The sequence below is a fragment of the Molossus molossus genome, unplaced genomic scaffold (genome assembly GCF_014108415.1).
Source record: "Molossus molossus isolate mMolMol1 unplaced genomic scaffold, mMolMol1.p scaffold_m16_p_10, whole genome shotgun sequence".
NCBI lineage: Eukaryota > Metazoa > Chordata > Mammalia > Chiroptera > Molossidae > Molossus > Molossus molossus.
Window position 1 is genome coordinate 35,076,954 of NW_023425345.1, and position 22,831 is coordinate 35,099,784.

Consider the following 22,831-nt stretch of genomic DNA (forward strand, 5'->3'; position numbering starts at 1 on the left):
TACAGACCAAAGACTTTTCCTTAACCTGTTGCTGTTAACTCTCGTTCTTCACTTATCAATACCAACCTAAGTTAACCTTATGGTTGACAGTTTCCTTAGTCTTTAAATATAAAATGTTTTTCCAACAATAAAATTAAAGACTATAGTTTCTAGGGCCACACAAGTCTATACCTAAGGTGTGGCTGGGAGATTATTCACCATCTGCCCACATATATAATGCTTCTAAGATGTAGCTTAATAAATTCCCATTTACAAAATGTTCACACACTTTATGTTTCAAAAGTATTTAATGTGGAATATCTGTAGTTTCTGCATGTATTTCATAACACATTTCCATGATGAATACTCCACCAAAGGAAATGAGGAACTGGGAAGGCAGTCCTTCTATTCACCAATCTCTCTCATTCCTATTATCTTTACCCGTCTAAATCCTGAAAGTATTAACAGCTAAGTTCTGTGCCACATTCAGTTATTTAAAAAAGTAATCTACAACCTACTTATAAATTATTAGTAGAATCTGATTAGAAATAATAGATTTAGGTTAAAATTTCAGTATTTCCAAAGTTAATTTTAACTAGAGTCATCCTTAGAAGTACAATGTCACTGAACTATATAAAAACTTAAGAACAAAAATGTTAAATGAAAAACATGATCTAAAAAAAGAACTGAAAGGTTTGATAACAAAGCAGAAAGTAAGCACAACAAAAACAGTATATAAATACTCAAGATTCTGTTCCAACTTCAGGTTAGCCATTAGCTAGAAGTATATGGAGGTAGAAAAAATTCAGTTATCAGTGTAAGGTCTTTCCCAAGATTAGAGTCTAAATAAGGGTCCAGCAAACTATTGCTCACAGGCTAAATCCTGCCACCTGATTTGGTCTGGCTCATGAACTAAGGATAGTTTTTAAGTTTTTAAATGGTTGTTGGAAAAAAAACAACAACAACACAAAGATTACGTGACAAAGACCCATATGGCCCCTTATAGAAAAGTTTGCCAATCCTGCTCTATGCTAATAAAATACCTTTTCACAAATCTGAAGTATTCTCAACACATATTATTTAGTACTTTTATACTTAAAAAATATAAACCTTCACTCTGAGAAAGTACAGGTTATCAAAGCCCAACCAGTTTTTAAAAACAGATTCCAAAAAGAAACTAGTTAAGAATAGAGCAAGAAAAGGATGAAGACTTAACATTCTTAAGTAGTATTATTTCCAGCCTTTCAAATAGAAATAAACTTTTAGATCAGGTACATGGGTTATTAACATCCTTTAGAAACTAGGATAAAATAAAGCCACTTTAATTCTATGTAATAAAATACTAAATGCAAGAAAGTTATTCCATTTATTTTCCTTCACTCTCAGCTAAAGTACTATTGTTTTACTTAAGTAGTAAAAAAAAACTTTTCTAAATGAAATATACTGGCAGAAGTTAATCATAGACAGAACTCAAATATTTCTAGTGATACAATAAATAGCACAAACCTTTTGGAAAGCAATTCCAGTATTATCAAGAACCACTCAAATGTCCATAGCCTTTGACACCGTGATGCCATTTTTGGTAAATGATGCTAAGGAAATCTGGTTTATTTCCTTTTAAATGATAGTTATAATAGAAATACACTGAACATGGCAGGCATCCTACAATGCCTTACAAAGAAAAATTACATAAGTATTTAATACTGACCTACAATCTTACACCATTGATCTATGTTCAAAATATACTGCAAATCCAAGCACCCAACTGCACTCAGTCACCCTAGTCCATAATACCATTTTGACTAATGTAATCTCCCACAACTGCTTCCTAGCAAGGATCCCTGTTGTTACTCTTCAATGATATATTCTTCACATAGCAATTAATTAATTTTAAATGCCACTCGCTTTAAATGTCACTTGCTTGCTTACAGTCCTTGAATAATATCCTTTCATTCTTAAAAGTAAAATCCAAAGGATTTATCACTCTCCTTACTCAGAACCTGTATGTTTCCTTCATGGTATGTATTATAATCTGTACTGTGTACTTATATGTATAATTGTTTAAGTCTATATCTCCTATCAGGCTTTAAACTCCATGACAGTTGAGCTCACAACTGGTTTGCTCACCATTATACACCCTGTGTGTAAGTCTTGAACACAGCAGGTAATCAGTGCTGTCCAAGAAATAAATGAAACTATACAGACACTATAAAACTATCTTATCAAAATAAGTATAAGTTGAATAGAGTTTAAATTATATTAAAACAATTAAGTAATAAATGTTTAGTAATATAGTAGTAAGAGTATTTAGTAAATGTAGTCAACCAAGTTTTATATAATATGAAAACTTTAATGTAAAAATATAAACCAAACAATACATACAGAGATTGAAAAACACTTATGAGAGGGAAGACAATAAGAATGCAGAGAATCAGGGGCCCCTTCGATTGTATTAAGTTTTACATCTTGAAAAAGTATCTAAACCAAAGGTGGCAGAATACTAAGATATGAAAAAGCTGGTTGGTGCATACATTTTCATTATATTTTTCATACAGCATTAAGAGTGTACCCATTTTATCACCACTCCCTAACAATGGATTTTATTTCTATTTTTCTTTAAACTCCTGTCAGTTTGTTAGGCTAAAAATTCTTATTATTTTAATATTCATTTCTTTGAGGATGAGTAATACTATATAGTTTTATTTTAATATTTATTCCCATCACCTATGTCCTTTTCCCACTTAGAATTTTCATCTTTTTTGCACTGACTTGGACAATTTTTTTAAAAAGTATTTTCCAGTTTATTAACATGCCTTTAAGTATTTTTTTATGTATAGAAACTTATCTGTAGTACCATTAGAGAAATTTGAAAGTTAAGACTAAATGAATCAAAATAAGATTAAATTCACTGACCAGGACATAGTTTTGTCATTTTTCTATTATAATTAATAACCAGTTACTCCGTATGTTATCTTTTAGCATGCTTAACTTAGTTTTCCAACTCAGGCAGTAACCCTGACATGGGAAGACATACTAAACAAAAAAATCGAAAGACATACCTTTTACTAAAGGTAACCCTATTATTATTAACGGTAATTATAATAGCCAACATTTACCAAGCCCTTTACTGGTACGTCAGATTCTGTGATAAACATATTACAAGCATTACCTGATTTAATCTCTGTCTTCATGCTGCTGATTCCATCTGATGCTTTTGTAAATATGAACAGGACTGCTGAAAATGTCAGCTAATGTATTATTTGAGAATTTATTCTTGAATTTAGAAAAGGTTTGTGTTAAGTATTAGAATACTTTCATGTACTCTTAAATAACACTTATAGGAAAAAATGAGAAACCTTGACTCTCTTAATGCTCAAGTATTTTGTAACTTCTAAAAGATTTGAAGCCATCATGGAATATAGAATATGTTCCACACTACTGATTATAAGCCACCAAAGGTTGTCATAGACAGCTGATTGCTCAGACAGAAACATATACAATAGCCTGGTTAGAATTCCAATAGGGAAGAAGCAAGGGATTTGAAACATATAAACACAGGTTTATTAGTTCATCCCCACCTACATACTCCACTTTCCCTTGCTAAACATAGAACACTTACTAAAAGTCTGCTAAGTGTCATATACTGTGCTAGGCATTACAAAGTTTCTGACTTCAAGAAGCTAGGTCTAGTGGAAGAGATATGAATGTAAACAAATAATTAAAATACAAGAAATACTACAACACCGTGTGTAGGACAAAGTACAATGGTGTCACACAGGAAGGAGAGATCAACTTTGATTGTATGAATTAAGAAAGGGGAGAGGAGGGCCACTCCAGGCAGGAAGGAGCAAAGAGAATGCACAAAAACATGAAACAGTATGTTGAATACATGCTACAAGAAGTTCAATACAGTTATAGCTTGGAAGGATTATAGGTTAAGTAGAAGTGAAACTGGACAATCAAGCAGAGGCCAACTAATGGAGGGTCTCGAATGCCGTATTAAGGAGTTTTGAACTTCATTTTATACCAAATCAATGAAAGGTTTTTAAGTAGGAAGGGATGATCAGATTCACCAGGTTCATTGTTAGCATTAGTATTATGGCAAATTATAGAAAGGGGCCAGATTGGAGGCTGAGAGATGAGTTAGGGGACTATTACAAGAAGTAATAGGCCCTGGCTGGTTTGGCTCAGCAGTCAGAATATCCGCCCATGGACCAAAGGGTCTTGGGTTTGATTCCCGGTCAAGGGCATTACTAGGGTTGCAGATTCGATCCCAAGCCCCAGTCAGGGTTATGTGGGAGGCAACCAATCTATGTGTCTCTCCCTCCCTCTCTTCCACTCTATCTAAAAATCAATGGAAAAATATCCTCAGGTGAAGATTAACAACAGAAAAGAAAAAGAAATTATAGAATCTGAGCTAAGGCAGCAACAAGCAGTACAAGTGGGGAACATTAAATAGTTTTGAGAAATATTTAATGGGTAAAATTGGTGGAACTACCTTCATACATTGCTGGTAAAAATGTAAATGGTACAGCCTCTGTAGAAAACAGTCTGACATGTCCTCAAAGATTTAAAAATAAAGCTACCATATGACCCAGCAATTCCACTTCTAGGCATACTCAAGAAAACTGAAAATATACATTCACTAAAAAACCTGTACACAAATGTTTGCAGCAGCATTATTCAAAATAGACCAAAGGAGGAAACAATTCAAATATCCGTAAGCTGATGAATGGATAAACAAAATATGGTATATCCACACAACAGAATATTATTCAGCCATAAATGGAATAAAGTATTGAGAATGTGACAGCATGAGTGAACCATGAAAACATTATTCTATGTAAAAAGAAGCCAGACAAAAAGACCACATATTGTATCATTCCAATTATATGAAATATTCAGAATAGGCAAATCCACAGAGACAGAAAGTAGATTAGTGGTTGCCAAGGGATGGCAGGAGGATTGGGGTTTATAAGGCTTCTTTTTGAAAGAAATGTTACGGATGAAATGTTATGGAGTGATGAAAATGTTATGGAATTAGATAGTGGTGAAGATTGCATTACTTTGTGAATAATACTAAAACCACTGAACTGTATACTTTAAAAGGATGTATTTTATGCTATGTGAATTATATCACCATTTTTTTTTTTTTTTTAAGTGATAGAGCTAACTGGTTAAGGGTGAAAACAAAAGGGTAAGTAACGGTAGAGAAAAAGATGAATTCAATTTGGGGCATGTTGAATTTCTAGTTTGTGGGTAGCTCTGGTGGCTATGACCAGTAGGCAGCTTGATATGCAGGACTGCTGCTCAGGACAGAAGTCTAGGCTAGAAATACGCTCCTCAATCCTCAATCTATGGGCAGCCACAGAACTCCACTTGTGGTGTGTGAGCATGGGCAAACTACTTAACCTCTCATCTTCCTGAAGCCATTGTTCCTTTAGCTATAAAACTGGGTAAATAAAATACAGGACTCTGTATACAGATTAGAATTAAATACCATGAAAATCCCCTTATAAAATGAAAATATTATAAAAATGTAACTATTATTTTATATATTACATTGCACATGCTTTTATATGCCGAAAAGGTAGGGGGCAGGCCACTGGCTACTAGGAACTAATTGTACAAGCAACTGTCCTAACCTTATAAAATCACTGTAGTCTACATTTGGACTGCTTTTTGCAAAACCAGTCACTGTATTTCAAAATAAATATGATGGAGCAGGACAAGCTCCAGGGAAGGAAAGCTAAAACTATGAGGGTTATGAAGGTTTCTGTTTTGACTAGGGTGCAAGGGTATTAAAAAAGCTTGTCCTCATGACAGAATTTTTTATTAAGACATTCATTAAAAAGATAAAGGAAAAAAAGACATCTTTACAATGACAAATACTTGAAATAATGAAAATATTGAATCTTAGCTTAAGACTAGAGAGAATAAAATTTGTATCACTGCCAAGAGATAAAACTGGTTCAAAAATCTAAACTCAAGAAAAATTTGCACAATAGATTTTAAAATATAGATATTATAAGCATACATCTGTCACCTGTTGAAGTCACGTGGTCTTTTCCCATAAAGTGTCACTGGTGCCAAGGTTAGAATGTGAGGCCTAATCAATCACAGACCCAATCCTAATAAATACAGATGCCAATATATTTTTCATGTTCTGTATTATATATCTGTTATTCTCTAATTGGCCCGATACTAATTTTTTTATCCAAGATACATCTCCGTTATCCAATTTGTTGAGGCTTTAAAAGGGAGGAAGAAAGTAAATATAAAATAATCTAATAATATCTAATACCTAAGGAACTTTTCTCCCTTAAAAATTAGTATTTAGAGTTGGGGTCGTGTAGGTGGTGGCCACTCACTGTCTCTCTCTCACACTGATGTTTCTCTCTCTCTCTCTCTTCCTTCTTCTCTCCCTCCTACTCTATCTGAAGATAAATGCAAAAAAAAAGAGTATTTAGCCTGGCCGGTTTGGCTCAGCAGTTGGCGCATCCGGCCCACAGACCAAAGAGTCCCAGGTTCAGTTCCCACTAAGGGCACGTACCTCATTTGCAGTTTGTCCCCAGCCCCTGTTGGGGTCGTGTGGTGGCAACCAGTCGATAGGTTTCTCTCACATCAATGTTTCTCTCTCTCCCTTCCTCCCTCTTTCCCTCCTGCTCTATCTGAAGATAAATGCAAAAATGTCCTTGGGTAAAGATTAAAAAAAAAAAAGAGTATTTACTTTTACCTTTCAAACAATAAGTGCTCATTTTTAAAAAACAAAATACTACAGAGAATGAAAGTTTGACATATGTCCTATATTTTATATTCATATTCGCACTGTTTTTAGATAAATGGAATCATATTCTATACAATGTGCCATGACACAGCTTAATGGACATTTTTCAATGTCAGTACATATAGATCTACCTAGTCCTTTCGACAACTATATAATATAATTTATATAGATATACCATAAATTACTTCACCCATTTCCTATTGGTAGACATAAAGATTATTTCCAATTTTAAAATTCATAAACACCACCACAATAAACATTCCTGTGGGTTCATCTCAAGCACTTATCCAACTGATAAGTTGGGATAAATTCCTAGAAGTAAAATTGACCCAGAAGTGGTCAAAAGACACGCAGCTTCCGTTTTAATACATATTGCCAAACTGACCTCCAGAAAGTTGTGAAACAATATACTCCCACTTATAGCATAAAGAGTAGTACACATTTCTCCATACCCTTCCCAGCACTATTATCATTTTAATCTTAACCAATATGAAAGTAAAATATGTTGTTTGAACTTGCATTTCTATATTAATGAAGTATCTTTTTATGTTATATCATTTGTTTTATTTATTTTTGGTGGATAGATTGGCTATTTATATACTTACCCTCTCCTTTTCCTTTTCAATGTTTGCTTTTTTCTAAAAGTTATATAACAGGGAGCTTCCTGATTCACATATGATGCGAATAGTTTTCCTAGACTTCCATTTGTCTTTTATTTTTGTTAAAGATGTCTTAATTTTTATGTAGACAAATAGCTCAATCTTTTCCTAAATGGTTTAAGAATATATTGAAAATGAAAGGATCCCTACTTTTTTCAATGGAGAAAAATATTTAATATCAATTACACAAATAAAGAAGCTAACCTAACGTAAATTCATGCAATCTGTGTTATTTACATAATATTGCAAGAACCAGGATTTAAGACAGACATTACCATTTTTATTTCAACATGCCTAAAGTTTAACATTAAAATTTATACAAGGTAGAACAAAGGTATGGAAGGAAGCGAGGAAGAACAAACTCATGATTTTTAAATACAATATATTTCTTAGCTCTGTCTATTGAAAAATGTCTAAAAGCAGTGGCACCCCAATCTCAATAAACATATCAAACACCCAGGTATTTTTAAGTATTATTCCCCACTAAACGGTATTAGGGCTCTTTGGATAAAAGGCTGAATCCAGAGCTGGCCATGGAAAGAACAAGGCGAACCTGGAACACATTGTGACGGAAGGAAGAGCTCAAAATGTGGTGGAGACATGTCAAAAGGATACAGAGAACAGCTTGAAACAGATTCCACTGGCTGGATCAAAAACAAGTCTGAGAATCAATATCAATACAGTATTAGACTTGAACACACTGAGTAAAAAAATAATTTATGAGTAGCCCTGGCTGTTGTTGTGGCTCATTCGTTACAGTGTCAGCCCTGCTCCGAAGGGCCATAGGTTCAATTCTTGATCAAGGGCACATACCTGGATTGCAGGTTTGATTACTCCGCCCAGTCCAAGTGTGTGAAGGAGGCAACCAATCGATGTGTCTTTCTCACATCAATGTTTCTCTCTCTCTTTTTTTCCCTCCTTGGGTAAGGATTAACAAAATAAATAAATAAATAAATAAATAAATAAATAAATAAATAAATAAATAAATAAAATAATGCATGAGCCCATACTAATACAAATATGGCAAACCAAACAAATTAAAAAGGAGAATGATGAGAAAATGGAAAGCCATTATTTATTGTAGGTGTCAACCAATAAATGTAGAGGTAATAAGAATTAGAACATTAACTATCATTTTGCAGTCACTATGACAGTAATTTATTCTGGTGAGAATTATCAGTGGGTGCTACATCCCACTGGGTGCAAATATGTTGGAGAACAGGATATTTATATTCTCAAAATATCTCCCCAGAGTCTGTATTAATTACAAAGGAAGCAAAGATAGCTTTACACAAAGAAAACAGAGATTACTATAACCTAATAATCAATTTAACATCATCGATAATGGAACAAACCTGTGCCTATGGACAGAGGAGGACATACCATCACTTATGTAGTATTCCAGACCAAACTGTTTAAACTGAAATGATCATGAGGAAATAATCAGATAAAAGAAGTGATGTGAATTCTTCCAAAAGTACCACTGTCATGAATGACTAACGAAAGCTGAGAAACTGTTCTAGATTAAAGGAGACTTTGACACATGACAACTGATTTTTTTTATCCTGAATCAGGAAAAAAGAAAATAGCTAAAAAAAAAAAGAACATTCTGGGAACTGACAAAGTTTGATTATGGACTATATATGAGATAGTTTTTGGAATCAATGTTGAATCTCCTACATGTCGCCACTGCAATGTGGTTACACAGGGAAGTACTCTTGGTGTTAGAACAGGGTTGGAAAACCTTTTCTGCAAAGGGCCAGATGGTAATTGGTCTCTGGTGAAACTACTCAACTCACATTGTAGTGTGAAAGCAGCCATACGTACGTATATAAAGCAAGTGTGTCTAGTTTAAGAGTAACAGGTATTCATTGTACTATTTTTTACTATTTTTCCATAGGTTTGAAAGTTTTAAAAATAAAAAGCTGAAAAATTACTTAAGGTAAGCATTATGTCCTCACTTAATCCTCTCAAATACTTCATTTTTACTACCCATTTCTACTAATTTAAGATCATAATAATATAACTGTTCCATAAACCTAGAAACTATGATAATATAGTTAAGAGATGCAAAAAATCTATTGCCCTCCTAAAGCATAAAGCCTCTAAATTAAGTTATATATAACTGGAATCATTGTCTAGAAACACTGCTCTTCAAAGTACATCTAAGACTAGTAAGTCCCATGAAAGCAGTGATTTGGTCCCTTTTGCTCATCATTGTGTCTCCAGCCTCTAGACTGTGTGGTACAAAGTGGGCATTGAGTAATAGTTATGGAATTAAGTAATTAGTTGCATTGTTAAAACAGAATGTTAAGAGATGCCAAACCATAAAGACTTTTTCATTTTCACTTATTTCCATTACCAACTTTCATTGTATGTTTTTAAAGCTTTGTATATATAAAAACTCAAATTAGAATAAAACATGTCCAATAATTTTTAACATTCAGGTCTAAATAAATAGTTATTATTAAGTAAATACTTATTCTTAAATTGACCTAAATACAGTACCTGAACTTTATGTTATTTTATTCTAAAATTCAGGTGATCACAACTATTCTATAATCCTATAAAAATCTATAAAATGTGAATTTTCACAATTTGCCACTTTTGAATAGGCCCCTCCTAACACCCCATTACATATCACTCGGCTTTGAACCTATGGTGTGCATGTAAAGAAATTCAGAGCCACTGTCCCCTATTTTCTTAATAGGCTACATTTCCTTTCTTAGTCAAAGATACCCCCTCACATTTTAAAATAAAATTTATACATTTATAAAATGGTTATACCCTCCACAATTAAAATAGGAAAAATATCCAAATTTAGCAGGTATTTCATTGTTACTTATTATAAAAGCAAATAAGTTGACCAGTAGAGGGCACTCATTTGCAAGGGGGGAAGAGCTGGTCACAGCCTTAAAGAAAACTTCCTTAACAAAACTGCTGTGACACCTTATTTTAAAAACAGAACATTTTGATAGAATGCTAGAGTAAGCTAACATATATCATATATAACTGGTTTAGAAAAGGTAAAGTTTAAATCTATTCTATGTTAGAAAATCTAACATAAACCTTATTCAGGGACTTGAGTTTAAAAATTTAAGGCTGTTTAAAGCTATGTGTAACACAAATTAAGGTCTCAACCTCAGCACTACTGACATTTGGGCCAGGCAATTATTTGTTGTGGGGCTGTCCGTTGCACTACCCACCACAGGTGCCAGAAGTACCCTCCTCAAGATGTGACAACAAAAATATCTCCAGATATTACCAAATGTTCCCTAAAGGCAAAGTCACCCACCCACTCCTCATTGATGACTACTGATACATATACAGAAAACCAGAAAAATAACAACTTGCAAGTTTACACAATGCTTTTTTAACACCAGTCTTCAATACTGTTAAATATTACAAATTTTCTCTCTATAATCCAAATACCTTATTTAGCAAGTAATATAAATTTCATGGAAAATTAATAAATTAACATGAAAAAATAAAAAATAGAGAAACTGATAAACTGTTATTATCTCGGTGATAATAGCTCAGAGCATTAAAGACAGAACAAATCAATCCAATGATTAACTTATTCTTCCATACTGAGTAGGAAAACTTTTTCATCAAAGAAGGGCATAAAGACTGGAGTAAATTCTAAGTGTCACATTAACAGAAGTATGCAGATGTCAATGAATTAGAGCCTGGAAAAAAGTACTATTTTCTCTATCTATTTTTATTGGTATATTATATCCAGTAGATACATACAATATATATTTGCTAACTGATCAACTGATCATTCTGATTTCCATGTCTGTAACAACATGCATTTTTTTAAGACAAGATTTTTCTTTTTCCATCAAATTTTCCCTTGCTAAACACATCTCACAAAACATGTTTTCATAATAGCAAGAGATCTCTAAACTATAAAAACATATCTTATTTCTAGCCTGGTATTACATTTAGGAGATTGAGTTTTTAACAATCTTGCACCACTAATGGAGTATTTCATTATCTCTGAACTCTTTGATGAACTTCATAAAAAATAAAGGTAAAATCTTTGAGAATAGAAGTAAAGGTGACTATCATGTGCACAGCCTCAAATATAAACATGCTCCAAAATTGTGCCATTCCTATCTAATTCTGTATCACATCAATGCCATTAGATACTATGTAAGATAAATCTGAATCAGCCTCCAATATTAAATATTTATTTGCTTGAAGGTAATTTTTCACTTTTAAAAAGTTATACAAGGATTCAGTAGAAATTCCATTTAACTTCGTCTCAGAAAACTTAAAATGCCACCACTTACTAGCCAAGTATCCTTAGGCAAGTTACCACCTCTCAGAGACCATTTTTATCTATAAAATGAAAGAAACAATGACCACCTTCCTTACCTATCTCATAGTACACAAATCTTTGCAAATTCTAAACCACCAGAAAATATGGTATTACATGATTTTTAATTTTTTTTCAATTTCTTTCCATTTGTTTTAATGCAGGTAAACTGATGAGAATTCCAAATGTGCAAAGTCTATGTCCTCTCTCATTTTCTCTGATCTACGTTATTCACCAATCAAAACCTAACAGCAGCAGTGATATCCCCATCCTCCTTTTTAACTTTTTACAAAAACATCAAGTCAGTATTTTTGCTTATTTATTAAAATAAACTAATAATTTCTCTTGTAGTTGAACTACACACCAAGAATCTAATGTGTCAGTTGCCTCAGAGACAATCTCTGTATGATACCTTTTCCCAGGTGGCTACACAGGTGAGGGAACATCAGTTTCAAAGTTCACAGGTAATCAATGTACCCGGAGTCAAGTCTTCTGGTTTGACAGAAATAATAATCAGATTATGGGTTTGAGGTTATAAACTTTTTCTACCTTCCCCCAAAATAAAGGATTGACTTTTAGCTTTAATTCTCTAATATTTATATTGCACTATAACAATTGTGACCAAAAGGTTTCTTAACCTATTTTATCACATGATCATACATAGTATAGCACTCATGACCTCTGGTAGGAGACAGTATAATGGAATTCCTCAGATTTTTAAAGAAGATGGCGGGTACTTCTGCTAAAACCATCTTTCAAAATCCCAGAAACACTTTTATGCTTAACCTGAATTCTATTTAAAACTTCCTTTTACTTCTGATTAAAATGGTGAAGTACGCCAAGTAGCCTTGGCTTTAAATATGAGTTAACTACTTAATCCTCCTGGAAGACAAAAAGAAAAGAAACCAAAATCATCATGCAGCACAGAACTGACTTGTCAAGAGAAAATATAGAGACCATCATATGGGTGGTCCACTTTAATTAGACTCTTCCCCTTTACTGCAAATTCTTAAACTTGGAAGCCAAGTAAAAGTTGCTTCTCTGTTTAAATCATTTGCAAATAAGCGTTATTTCTTTATTTTTTCCTGCAATACTAAAAATATTTGACATTTCCTTATAAAACTTATCTAATCAATCCTCAGTTCTAAATTGCATGAACATCTTCCTAAGGGCACCAAAGGCCTCAGAATCTACCTCAGTGCAGTCAAAGTGTTTCAAGATATTACACAGCTTGGGACTCAGAGAAAGTTCGGGGAAATTTTTCAGAGCTGATTTAAATAACTGGTATGTCAGACCTAGAATAAAAGCTAGAGGGCTAGGACTGCTTAACCAGGGATAAAGAAGTCTAAGAAATAATCTAACACCCTAAGTCTATTTCAAAGATGAGGTGATACACTTATTTCCGTCGCCACTGATGTTGAACTTAACATGAAAATTCAGATGATGCATAAAATACGAGAATTCTAGAAATGAATTAACAAGGACAGTTGTGCATCCCTCCTGCAGGTCTATGGGATTAAATTAATCCTTATCTGCTGGATACTACCTGACCTCTCAAGGTCTCTTTCAGGTCTTTATTCTATCATTTTGCTGTTGACTTTTACTCTGAAAATTATTTATTAATCAATTTGCAATAAAAACAATTCTAACATTTCCTTGAGTAAATTTTAAAAGGGCTGCAAAACAAAGGTAAGGATTGGTAGCAGTACCTTCATATATCATCTGACACACACACACACACACGCGTGCACGCAAAGAATGTGCTTATAAAAATATATCAGGTGAGCCAGCCAGTGTGGCTCAGAGGACTGAGCATTAGTTCCATGGACTGAGAGTTCCTGGTTAGATCCCCAATCAGGGTGCATGCCCCGGTTGTGGGCTCCATCCCCAGTAGGGGGCGTGCAGGAGGCAGCCTATGATGTTTCCCTCTCACTTCTATGTTTCTATCTCTGCCTTCCTCTCTCTCTAAAATATCAATAAAAACATATTTAAAAAAAAAATACATTAGATAGCTGTAGGTTCTCCACTTCAATATGAAGAGAAAACAGGGAACTACAACTAAGTTTTTTAATCAATCATCAAATGATTACATTTCACCAGTATAATTCAACTCTAAGATAAAAAATAATAGCCACAGTTTTTAAAAATTACTATTAGGTACAGATAAGATGCAAATTCACATTTCACTCTCTCACTAAACTCTGAAATACACTTCCAATCAAAATGCACATACACTGACACAGAAGGAATGCCATGAATCTTGGGCTTCTCCCGAGAGAAGGACTCTCCATATCTATGATTATGTATAACTTCAGAGTAAAGCCTTTAAAGCCTAAGTACATTTCTGATAACTTAGTAAAATTATTTTCAGTATAACTGTCTTGTAATGAGTAGTCACAAAAAAATGATAAAACTTTTTTTGTACCCAAAAGATGGGCCTGTACAAATCAATAGGCATAATATTAAAACAAGATTTACCTCTATTGTAGGATCATATTCATCCACAAAGTGATTCTGAATTAGCTGTATCGTCAAGGCACTCTTGCCTACGCCACCAGCTCCGACTACCACAAGTTTATATTCAGTCATTTTCAGCAGGCCTTACAATGAAAATAACGAAAATGTGACTAAGTTAGAACGTGTCACACACGAGATTAATAGAAGCTAAACACTCTATCAATACCTTTTAATGCAAATTCACCTTGATATGCAAAATTATTTCAAAATACCTCACAAAATTCAATGATAAAACTCCAGTTGACTACAGATGTGTATTGTAATGAATCACATTATATTTACAAACTCCCCCATTCAGAAATGCATTCAGACTACTAAATTCTTTTCTTATATTCAGGTTGTTCTATCTAAACAGCAAGTCTGTTGTTTTGTAGCAGTTAATGGCTCTCAAAGGAACAAGCCATGACTTTACTCAGTACAAGTGCTCTATACCCTATGGATATACCCACACAAAACTGTTGATGGGCTCTCTCTCCTGGATGGTTATGGCCCCTAAAAGTTACAAGTGGATATGCACTGAGTGTCTTTGTTGGAGCCAAATGCTAGAGAAAACTTTTAAAAAGCATCTTCATAGTTAGTTCTCCCGAATAGTTAGCAAGAATCAGACGGGGTGTGTTTGGGAGGGGGGGATTGGAAGGACTGTCAAATAAAGCTCACTGTGAAGTGAGAAAATAAAAATTGAGACACCAAAACAGACAAGGACAATATCTGATGAACATTTTAATCTGGAAAATATCTGCTGGGGAAAATAATGGTATAAAAGGTAAGAGAACTTTGAGAGCATCGAAATATTCAGTATAGTTGATTTAATCATCAATCACAATAAATAATCCTATATTAATGCTGAAAAATAGTACTTTGCACACAAGAAAAATATAATTATATATTTAAAATTAATCACTTCTTTTAATGAGAAAAATTTAAGAAGATGTAAGTGACTAGTTCTCAGTAATACACGTGACTTTTACTCTTGCATCTCATACATCATCTCCCAACAGTAGCAATATTGACAACTTGTAAGGTTAAGAGTACAAGAGAGAAAATGTTTTTCAGTCAGTTGTTTCAAACTTTTTAAAATAAAATGAATTCATTTAATTTTATCTCCTTTCACTCAACAACTACACATTATTACAAATAAGGAACTGCAGAAAGAATGGCAGTAAACACACAATTTATTATAAGTAGTTCCAAATTAATCAAATTAATGAATGTGCAGATAGATATAAACACTACATACAGGTAGCATCCTATTTACTGAAGATCAAGAATTATCCAAATAGGCACAAAAAAATAAAAGATAAATATGGTTTTCCAAATGATAACATACTAACCACCCCCTTACCCTATTCCTGAGCCCTCTCACAAAGGGTAGACAGGCTAGACAACTGCTGTTATCAGAGAGTAATATTACAGCTCCCTAGCCTACTCCATGCCATATAGCCTTACTTGTTGTTGTCCAGGGCCACCACCTTGGGAGCCACTATAAACACATACCTTATTCTGTTTGCCCCCACTTTTTATTCCAAATACAGGCTATAGCAAATGGGACAGATGAGGAGAATCATACCAAATGCATCCTTGTCCACCAAACCCCAAAAAACAATTTAGATACCTAGAACAGTAGCTCTCAAAATGTGGTCCAGGAACCTGTTAGGATTCCTAAAGCTTTAGGGGGAAGAGGGTCCAAGAGGTTAAAAGCTGTTTTCCAAAAAAATTCTACAATGTTGATCACCCTTTCTACTCTTGTTCTTTCACAAGTGTACAGTAGAGTTTTCCAGATGTGTGATCACAACAGACTGAATGCAGAAGCAGATATAAGCATCCAGATGTCTACTGTCATATAATTAAGATTTGAGAAAAAGTTAGACAATGCCATCCTTCTCACTAATTTGTTTTGAAAAAGTTATTTTTCCTAAAAATGCTATTTATGTTACCAAATAATGGGCTTCTTGTTTCCAGTGTAAATGAATTAGTAAATGTTTAAAATTCTCAGTTTTTATTTCTGTGGTGGTAAATATTGATGGACCCTACGTTAGGATCTTCGATAACTTTGAAGAGTATAAAGGGATCCTTACAACCAAAAAGTTTGCTAGCCTAGAAGATCCTGTGGACAGATACTGGATTAGAGCTTAGTTTTATATACATGTGTAAACTCTGAGAGAAACACACCTTTTGGTCTACTTGTTTATGAGTGGTTGTTTCTGGGGGAAAAAAACAAAACAAAAACCTTAACTGGATTATAAAATCAAGTAATCGTTAAGTCCACTAGAGAGAACCGGGTTCCCAAGGATGCTTACTGAAGATCACATGCCAGAAGGAGACCCCTCACCCAAAGCTACAAAAGCTAGCAAGGGGTGGAAATGGGACCAGAACCCAACATCTTGTTAAGGGGAAAAAATATCATTTTTGTCATAAAACGGAATTATCATCTCATCTATCTCTTAAAACCAAGTATGCCTGTGGATGGCTACAGTCTCAAAGCAAGCAGTATTGGTATCAACCATATTTGATGTCTATGTTCGAGTCAGCATTTTGGACCAGCATTTTGGATCTCGCATACGGTTGATTCTGAGATAATTACTATGAACAGACTTTTTCCCTTTACAATTTTTTTAAATGACTTTTTCCATTACAAATGTAACATATATATGGTGTAAAAATTAGAAATTACCTCTCTGTTTTGGACCCCTTGTTTTGATGAGTATCAAGATTTAAGGTTAGTTTAGGATTTCAGCTATAGCATGCACCTGCCTAAGAGTATTTCAAGCTGTTGGTTGGAACATTGCTACAATTAACTCCTCCTGTAAGTCGGTTTAAAATTTTTTTGTGAGTGCTGTTTATGAGTACTGTAATAACTCTTGGGATGAGGGTAAAATCTGTAAGGATGGAGGTAATATAGAAGAGATGAGGAAAAGGCCAAGTACTAGCAAATTAAACTTCAAGGATGATTTTCCCTATTACTGTCTACACTCAACTAGCAAGGGAAAAGCCCTGCTTCTGCTCTGCGGATTTTCTGCGTTGTGTTTTAACTTGGCAAAGCAAAACAGACCTTCTGGGATTAACTTTTTCCTTTTCACTATGTCACAGGCTTTACATTGTAGGGTGTTGGCCACCTGTTCTTCCACCACCATCTCTACCTCCTCCTTTGTGGCCACAGCAATGTCACAGCCCGTGCATGGGGGAGGGGAAGCAGTCAGGAACTCGGCTGCAGATGCATTTTTTCCCAAACACAATAACCTCAAACAGTGGTCTCTAAGCACTTTCCTATGCTCTTCCAAAACGCGACCCCCTCCCCAACTTATATATCCATCCCCTTACACCCTGATAAGGACCACTACCCGCCCGGTCTGCGCTCGAGGGAGAAGTTTATTCCTCCGTCCTAGAGATGCTAGATGCAGCAGAGAAGGCAGCCACCGAGGCAAGCCGAGCGCTGGGAAGGGAGGAAGAGGTGCGGGAGCCGGGCAGAGAGAAGGAAGGACGACGAGGGGGAGGGGAGACGGGAGCGCTACGGGAGTAACCTCCACCGCACCCGACCGCCCGAGGGGCAGCCCGCCGGCCGCGAGTTTCTGCCCGGCCGCCTCAAGCCGCGGCTCTCGGGGAGGAGGAAGGAAGGGGTTCCCCGTCCAGGAAGCAGCACAGCGGCGACCGCCTCTAGCCTCACCCTCCTCAGCCCCGCACCGCCTAGTCCTCACTCCCCGCGCCCCGCGTCCCCGCTGCAGACCCCCCAAAGCGACCTCCCGCCCGCCCGCCCGCCCGGGCTCCGCGCCCGCGCCCGCGCCCCCTCCCCGCCCTCCGGGACCCCTAATTCATTCACTCGCCGCCGGCCCCGCCCGGCGCGGCCAGGAGGGTCGGGTCCAGCGCAGGGGCCCAGGAGGGGAGGTCCGCTCGGTACCTCGCTCCCGCACCTGGGAGCCGCCGAGCCTCTGGCCCCTGCCGCCGCCTTCAGTGCCTGCACCGCGCTCGCTCCCGGTCTGAAATGGCGGGGGCCGGGAGTACTGGCCGAGCAGCCGCCGCCGCCGCCACCGCGCCGCCGCGCCTCTGCCGCCGCGGCCGCCGCCTAGGGAAATCGAGCTCCGAGCGCACCGATGGGTTCGGGCGGGCGGCCGCAGAGGGCAGAGCTAGCGACTCGCTCGGCGCTCGATTCCTCTCCGAGGGCGTGCGGGAGGGAGCGGCTGAGGGCGGTGTGGGAAGAGGGAAGAGTGAGCGGGGCGGGGGAAGGCGGGGGCCGGGCGGCGGGGGGCGGGGCGGGGGTCTCTGCTGGACGCAACGGCGGCCCGCCCCCGGCTCTCGCCGCAGAGCCCAACCCGCAGCCGCAGATTCTACCGGCCGGCGTGCGGTCGGCCCCACGCACAGCAGCGAGGCGCGCCGAGCGAGCCGCCGCACCCCTATCGGGTCTTCCCGGGAAGCTGCGAAAATCCCGCCGTCCCTCGGGATCTGCCTCCACTTGTTCACACTCCGTACTACCGGCGGTTGCCTGTAAATGAGCAGGCAGTCGCCGGACGTGGGAGCAGAGCGGCTGACGCCCCCGCCCGGGCTGCTGATCCCGCTGGGCCGAACCGGCCTCAACTCCCGAGAACCGAGCCCCAGGCCCGAGCGCCTGGAAGCGCTCGTCGCCCACCTTAGGGGGAGGGCTGTGATGTTTTGTTGTTTCCTTGCTTGTTGTGAAGCCATCACAGGTCACTCTAAACGGGACCTCAGCTGTACCTATTGCCCCTGCCGGCACAATCAGAAGGCAAATTATTTTTAAGTAGAAATGCTCTTGATAGTTTGGACCTGAGGAGAATCATTCAAACATTAATCAGAAGATTGAGATTAATCAGTTAACGTTCAGGGAGTTAACACGTTGAACAATGGGACGCTTAAACCTGCTACATACCCAGAATCTGCGTCGGTAAACTACCTAGAAAGGTAAATGGTCCACATCATAAAACAATTATTTTAAATCCCAACTATTAGGACTGTTAATCTAGGCCTTATACCAAGTGTCACCCATTCTTTCCACTCCCGTGGGCTGTAATCGGCAATTGGTACCAGGTGGCAGAGGCGGAAGGGAGGAAGTGGGACGCACGTCCACTATAAATCCCCAAAGCTTCCTCCGGACACCTGCTTACAAATCTCTGTTCAAAAGTGGTCTAAGGAGTTCTTCCCAAAAGATCATCTATGATATTCGATCTCTCCCTCATCCCCCCAAATCTCTCTCTCTCTCTCTCTTCCTGCTTTTTCTCCGAAGCAGTTATCACCTTCTAATTAATATACGATATAACTTATTTTGTTTTCTTGTTTCTCCCACCAGAAATAAGCTCCATGAGGGCAGGCTCGCTCTTTCTCTCTCTCTCTCTCTCTCTCTCTTTCTTTCTTTCTTTCTTTCTTTCTTTCTTTCTTTCTTTCTCTCTTTCTTTCTTTCTTTCTCTCTTTTCTTTCTTTCTTTTTCTCTCTTTCTTCTTTCTCTTCTTTCTTTCTTTCTTTTTCTTTCTCTCTCTCTTTCTTTCTCTCTCTCTCTCTTTCTTTCTTTCTCTCTCTCTCTCTCTCTCTCTTTCTTTCTTTCTTTCTTTCTTTCTTTCTTTCTTTCTTTCTTTCTTTCATCTTTTTCATACTGCTGTATTTCCAGTGCCTACAATACTGTCAGCAACTCAATACTCATTTAAGGAATGTTGAATGAAGTCATGTGTCCTTCTAAAATCTGTGACTCTAAATCTGTACTTCGACTAAATGCCTTAAACTCTCTGTAATCTCTGTTCTCACCTTCTTACAAAATCTGCTTTTAAAGTCACCCAGGTCACCTGATAAACCACAAACCAGACTCTAGAAAAGAGTCTGCACATAACGAACACAATGAGTTTTTGTAAAGTGAATGAATTTGCACTTATTTGTATGTTGCTTTGTAGTCACTTAAATATGAATCGCTGATTTTGTCCAACTTCAAGTACATGATGAGCTCTTGTCTTCTCTGATAGCTGTTAATACAATGTTCTCCCTGTAGTTGGTGCTCCAGAAATCTTAAAAGGACAAATACAGAGAGGGGAAAGCTTTTTATTGCTCTTTTATGCTGATTATGAAGATTCTGGCGTTAGCAGAAACATAATCCACTTATATGGTCTCAGTTATCATCTAGGCTCATGATTCCCAAAGCAAATCTGAACTCCACTATCTGTTCTAGGCACCATATTACTCCAGCTTCACCCCACACGCTTTATCTCTCCTTCCTTTCACTGTTCACATATGCTATGTCAAGCCTTTCCACCGGTCAGTCCTGGCTTCCTCAGAAGCCAGCCGCCTCCCTAACACTTTCTTTAGCCAGGGCTTAGAGCAGTGGATCTCAAAGGTAAGCACTTCATGAAGCACTTGACTTACTTACAGAAATGCACATTCCTAGGCCCCTCGCCCAAATATCCCATTCAGTTGGTCTAAGGTGAACCAGAAATCTTCATTTTTATCAAATCGGGTGATCTTAAACTGGTGGTTAGCAGTCTGTACATTGGAAAACTTTTATCTAGATACTTAAATTCCTCTCTCGGAAGCTACACTTTCTTCTTTTAGGGGGTTTCTCTTCCCTCCAGCCTGGTGGCTGCATTGAACAGTCTTCTCTTTCTTTGTTCTCCCCAAGGACAAGCACACAATCCTATAGTGTGATCATGATGGGAAAAGAGAGAGAGGGGTCACAAAAAGTATGAACCTGGGGATTCTAGGCTTGCTCTAAGATGTAACTGTCCTTCTACTCTCTACTGTTACATTCTTCTGAGAAGGCAGCTACATACACAGGTGCACAAGCCCACATTCTTTTGATCTTGCTTTATGAAGATCATACCCTTTCCTTCATAAAATGCCCTATTTTGCAGATATAATCAAAGCAAACAACAGGAATACCCTTGTGTTATTTGGGCTCTTACAACATATCAAATGTCAGGACATGTTCACAGCACTGCAAATTCTGAGTGTTTCTTTTAAGGAAATAAAGAAACTTCAGAATGCCCTATCAATCAGCCAGAACTACTGCTCATTCCAAGAGTCAACAACAGATCCAGCAACAGGCTGGTGTGCCTTGCACATCCCCTCATTAACAATAGGTATTGCCCATACTAGAGTAATTTTGCCATTGTCCCGAATCAGCATCTGTCTGCTTCTTTTTCATATTGGTCTCAGCTTCTGCTACCTCTGCTTCTAGTGACTGCTCTCTATGGCTTACATTTAAAGCTTCCCCAGAGAGAGGATCTGAATGCATTTGTCATTTACTATTCAATAAGAAGGGCCTTTATAGGACACAGTTTTCCTGATGGGCCACCTACTTGGTGGTCAGCCTGGTTTATGCCTGGTTTAGAGATCATTGCCTTTGGGTTCTATAGGGGAACTCACTTCAGAGATTTCATGTGGCTCCAGCAGTAAAGGCATCTGGGAAATGTTGGACTCTCTGTTTAACTTTCTGTGACTGTTTAACTCTCTGTAGCCTCAGGTTTGGCTGACTATCCAGAAAGCCGGAATGCTGCCCAAAGATAAATGTCAGGCCCCAGGAAGGAGGTTAATGAATGTATAGAGTGCGGACAACTGCGTGATGTTATCTGTTAACTCAGAAATGCATTGTTCTTTCTGGTGGTCTACATGACTACCCACCATGTGCTTTTACTATTAATCCCTATAAAAAAAGAGACCCTGTCTCAATAGGGGTGTGGATTTTTCTGGGCCAACCACCACTGGGAGCAAGCTGCTGCTTTGCCCATGCACATAAGTTTCTTCTATTAAAGCTTTTATGTACTTGAATAAGGCTACATGTCAGTTCTTTAGAATCAATCCTGAATTTAGACTTTCGGAGTTTCCCCCCAACAGGTGCCATCCTGAGTTCAGACAGTGGTGGCCAAAGTGGCAAGACACAGCCAGGGAGAGCTAAGCAAGAGGAGCCACCTCTGGATAATTTCATGGACTCTTTGTCAACAGTCTCAGGTGGGAAATTCTTACTGCTAAATAGGTGCTACTTAATTTCACTTACCCAGCACATATCTTCTCTGTACTCTTGTTTCATTACACTTTGTATTCTCTTCTTGCATATCTGTTTTCCCTAGTAGACTGCTAATTTCTCAAAGTCCATGCTGATTTTAACTCTATATCTCATAGCTCTTAGCGCAGAGTAGGGCCTCTATAAGTATTTGTTGAAGTGAATGAAATCATAACAAAGCTTCAGCCCAGTCTCTACATAGTCACTTCATTCTCATCTAGCCAATTTCCTAGATCATTTCTAAATGAATATCCTGTTATCTTCTCAAATGCTTGTCTAAAATCAAATCCCCCTTCCTAATCCTCCCAAACTAATACCCTCTCCCAAGTTTTTCATCTTGCCTGAGGGGCATTTCAGTCTTTTGAGACTTTATATTCGAAACTTCAATTTATTTATTTTTTTAATCCTCACCCAAGGATATTTTTCCATTTATCTCCAGACAGAGTGGGAGGGAGGGAGAGAAAGAGAGAGAAACATCAATGTGAGAGAGACACATGACCCTGACCAGTGCCAGGCACCAAACTGATACCGACGTGTGTACCCTTGACTGTAATCGAACCTGCGACTCTTTGGTCCTTGGG

At 37.6% G+C, this 22,831-nt stretch overlaps 2 protein-coding genes across 5 annotated transcripts in view; one reads left to right on the plus strand and one right to left on the minus strand.

Moving 5' to 3' along the window:
• ETFRF1 (electron transfer flavoprotein regulatory factor 1) overlaps positions 1–12,746 on the plus strand; it is a 38,850-nt gene extending 26,104 nt beyond the window's left edge. The window contains exons 2-3 of the transcript XR_004958399.1: positions 9,326–9,367; positions 11,914–12,746. The gene's annotated coding sequence lies outside the window, so the exon portion shown is untranslated. The remainder of the gene's footprint in view (positions 1–9,325; positions 9,368–11,913) is intronic.
• The window catches only part of KRAS (KRAS proto-oncogene, GTPase), a 35,821-nt gene extending 17,516 nt beyond the window's left edge, over positions 1–18,305 (minus strand). The window contains exons 1-2 of one of the 4 annotated variants that reach the window (XM_036253018.1): positions 18,159–18,305; positions 14,228–14,349 (exon numbers count right to left, since the gene is read on the minus strand). In XM_036253018.1, coding sequence (XP_036108911.1) covers positions 14,228–14,338 — 111 coding nt within the window. In that variant the 5' untranslated portion in view covers positions 14,339–14,349; positions 18,159–18,305. Of the gene's footprint in view, positions 1–14,227; positions 14,350–18,158 lie in introns of those variants that run through there. The other 3 variants (XM_036253017.1, XM_036253019.1, XM_036253020.1) reach the window with 3 other exon arrangements.
• Positions 18,306–22,831: the final 4,526 nt, after the last annotated feature.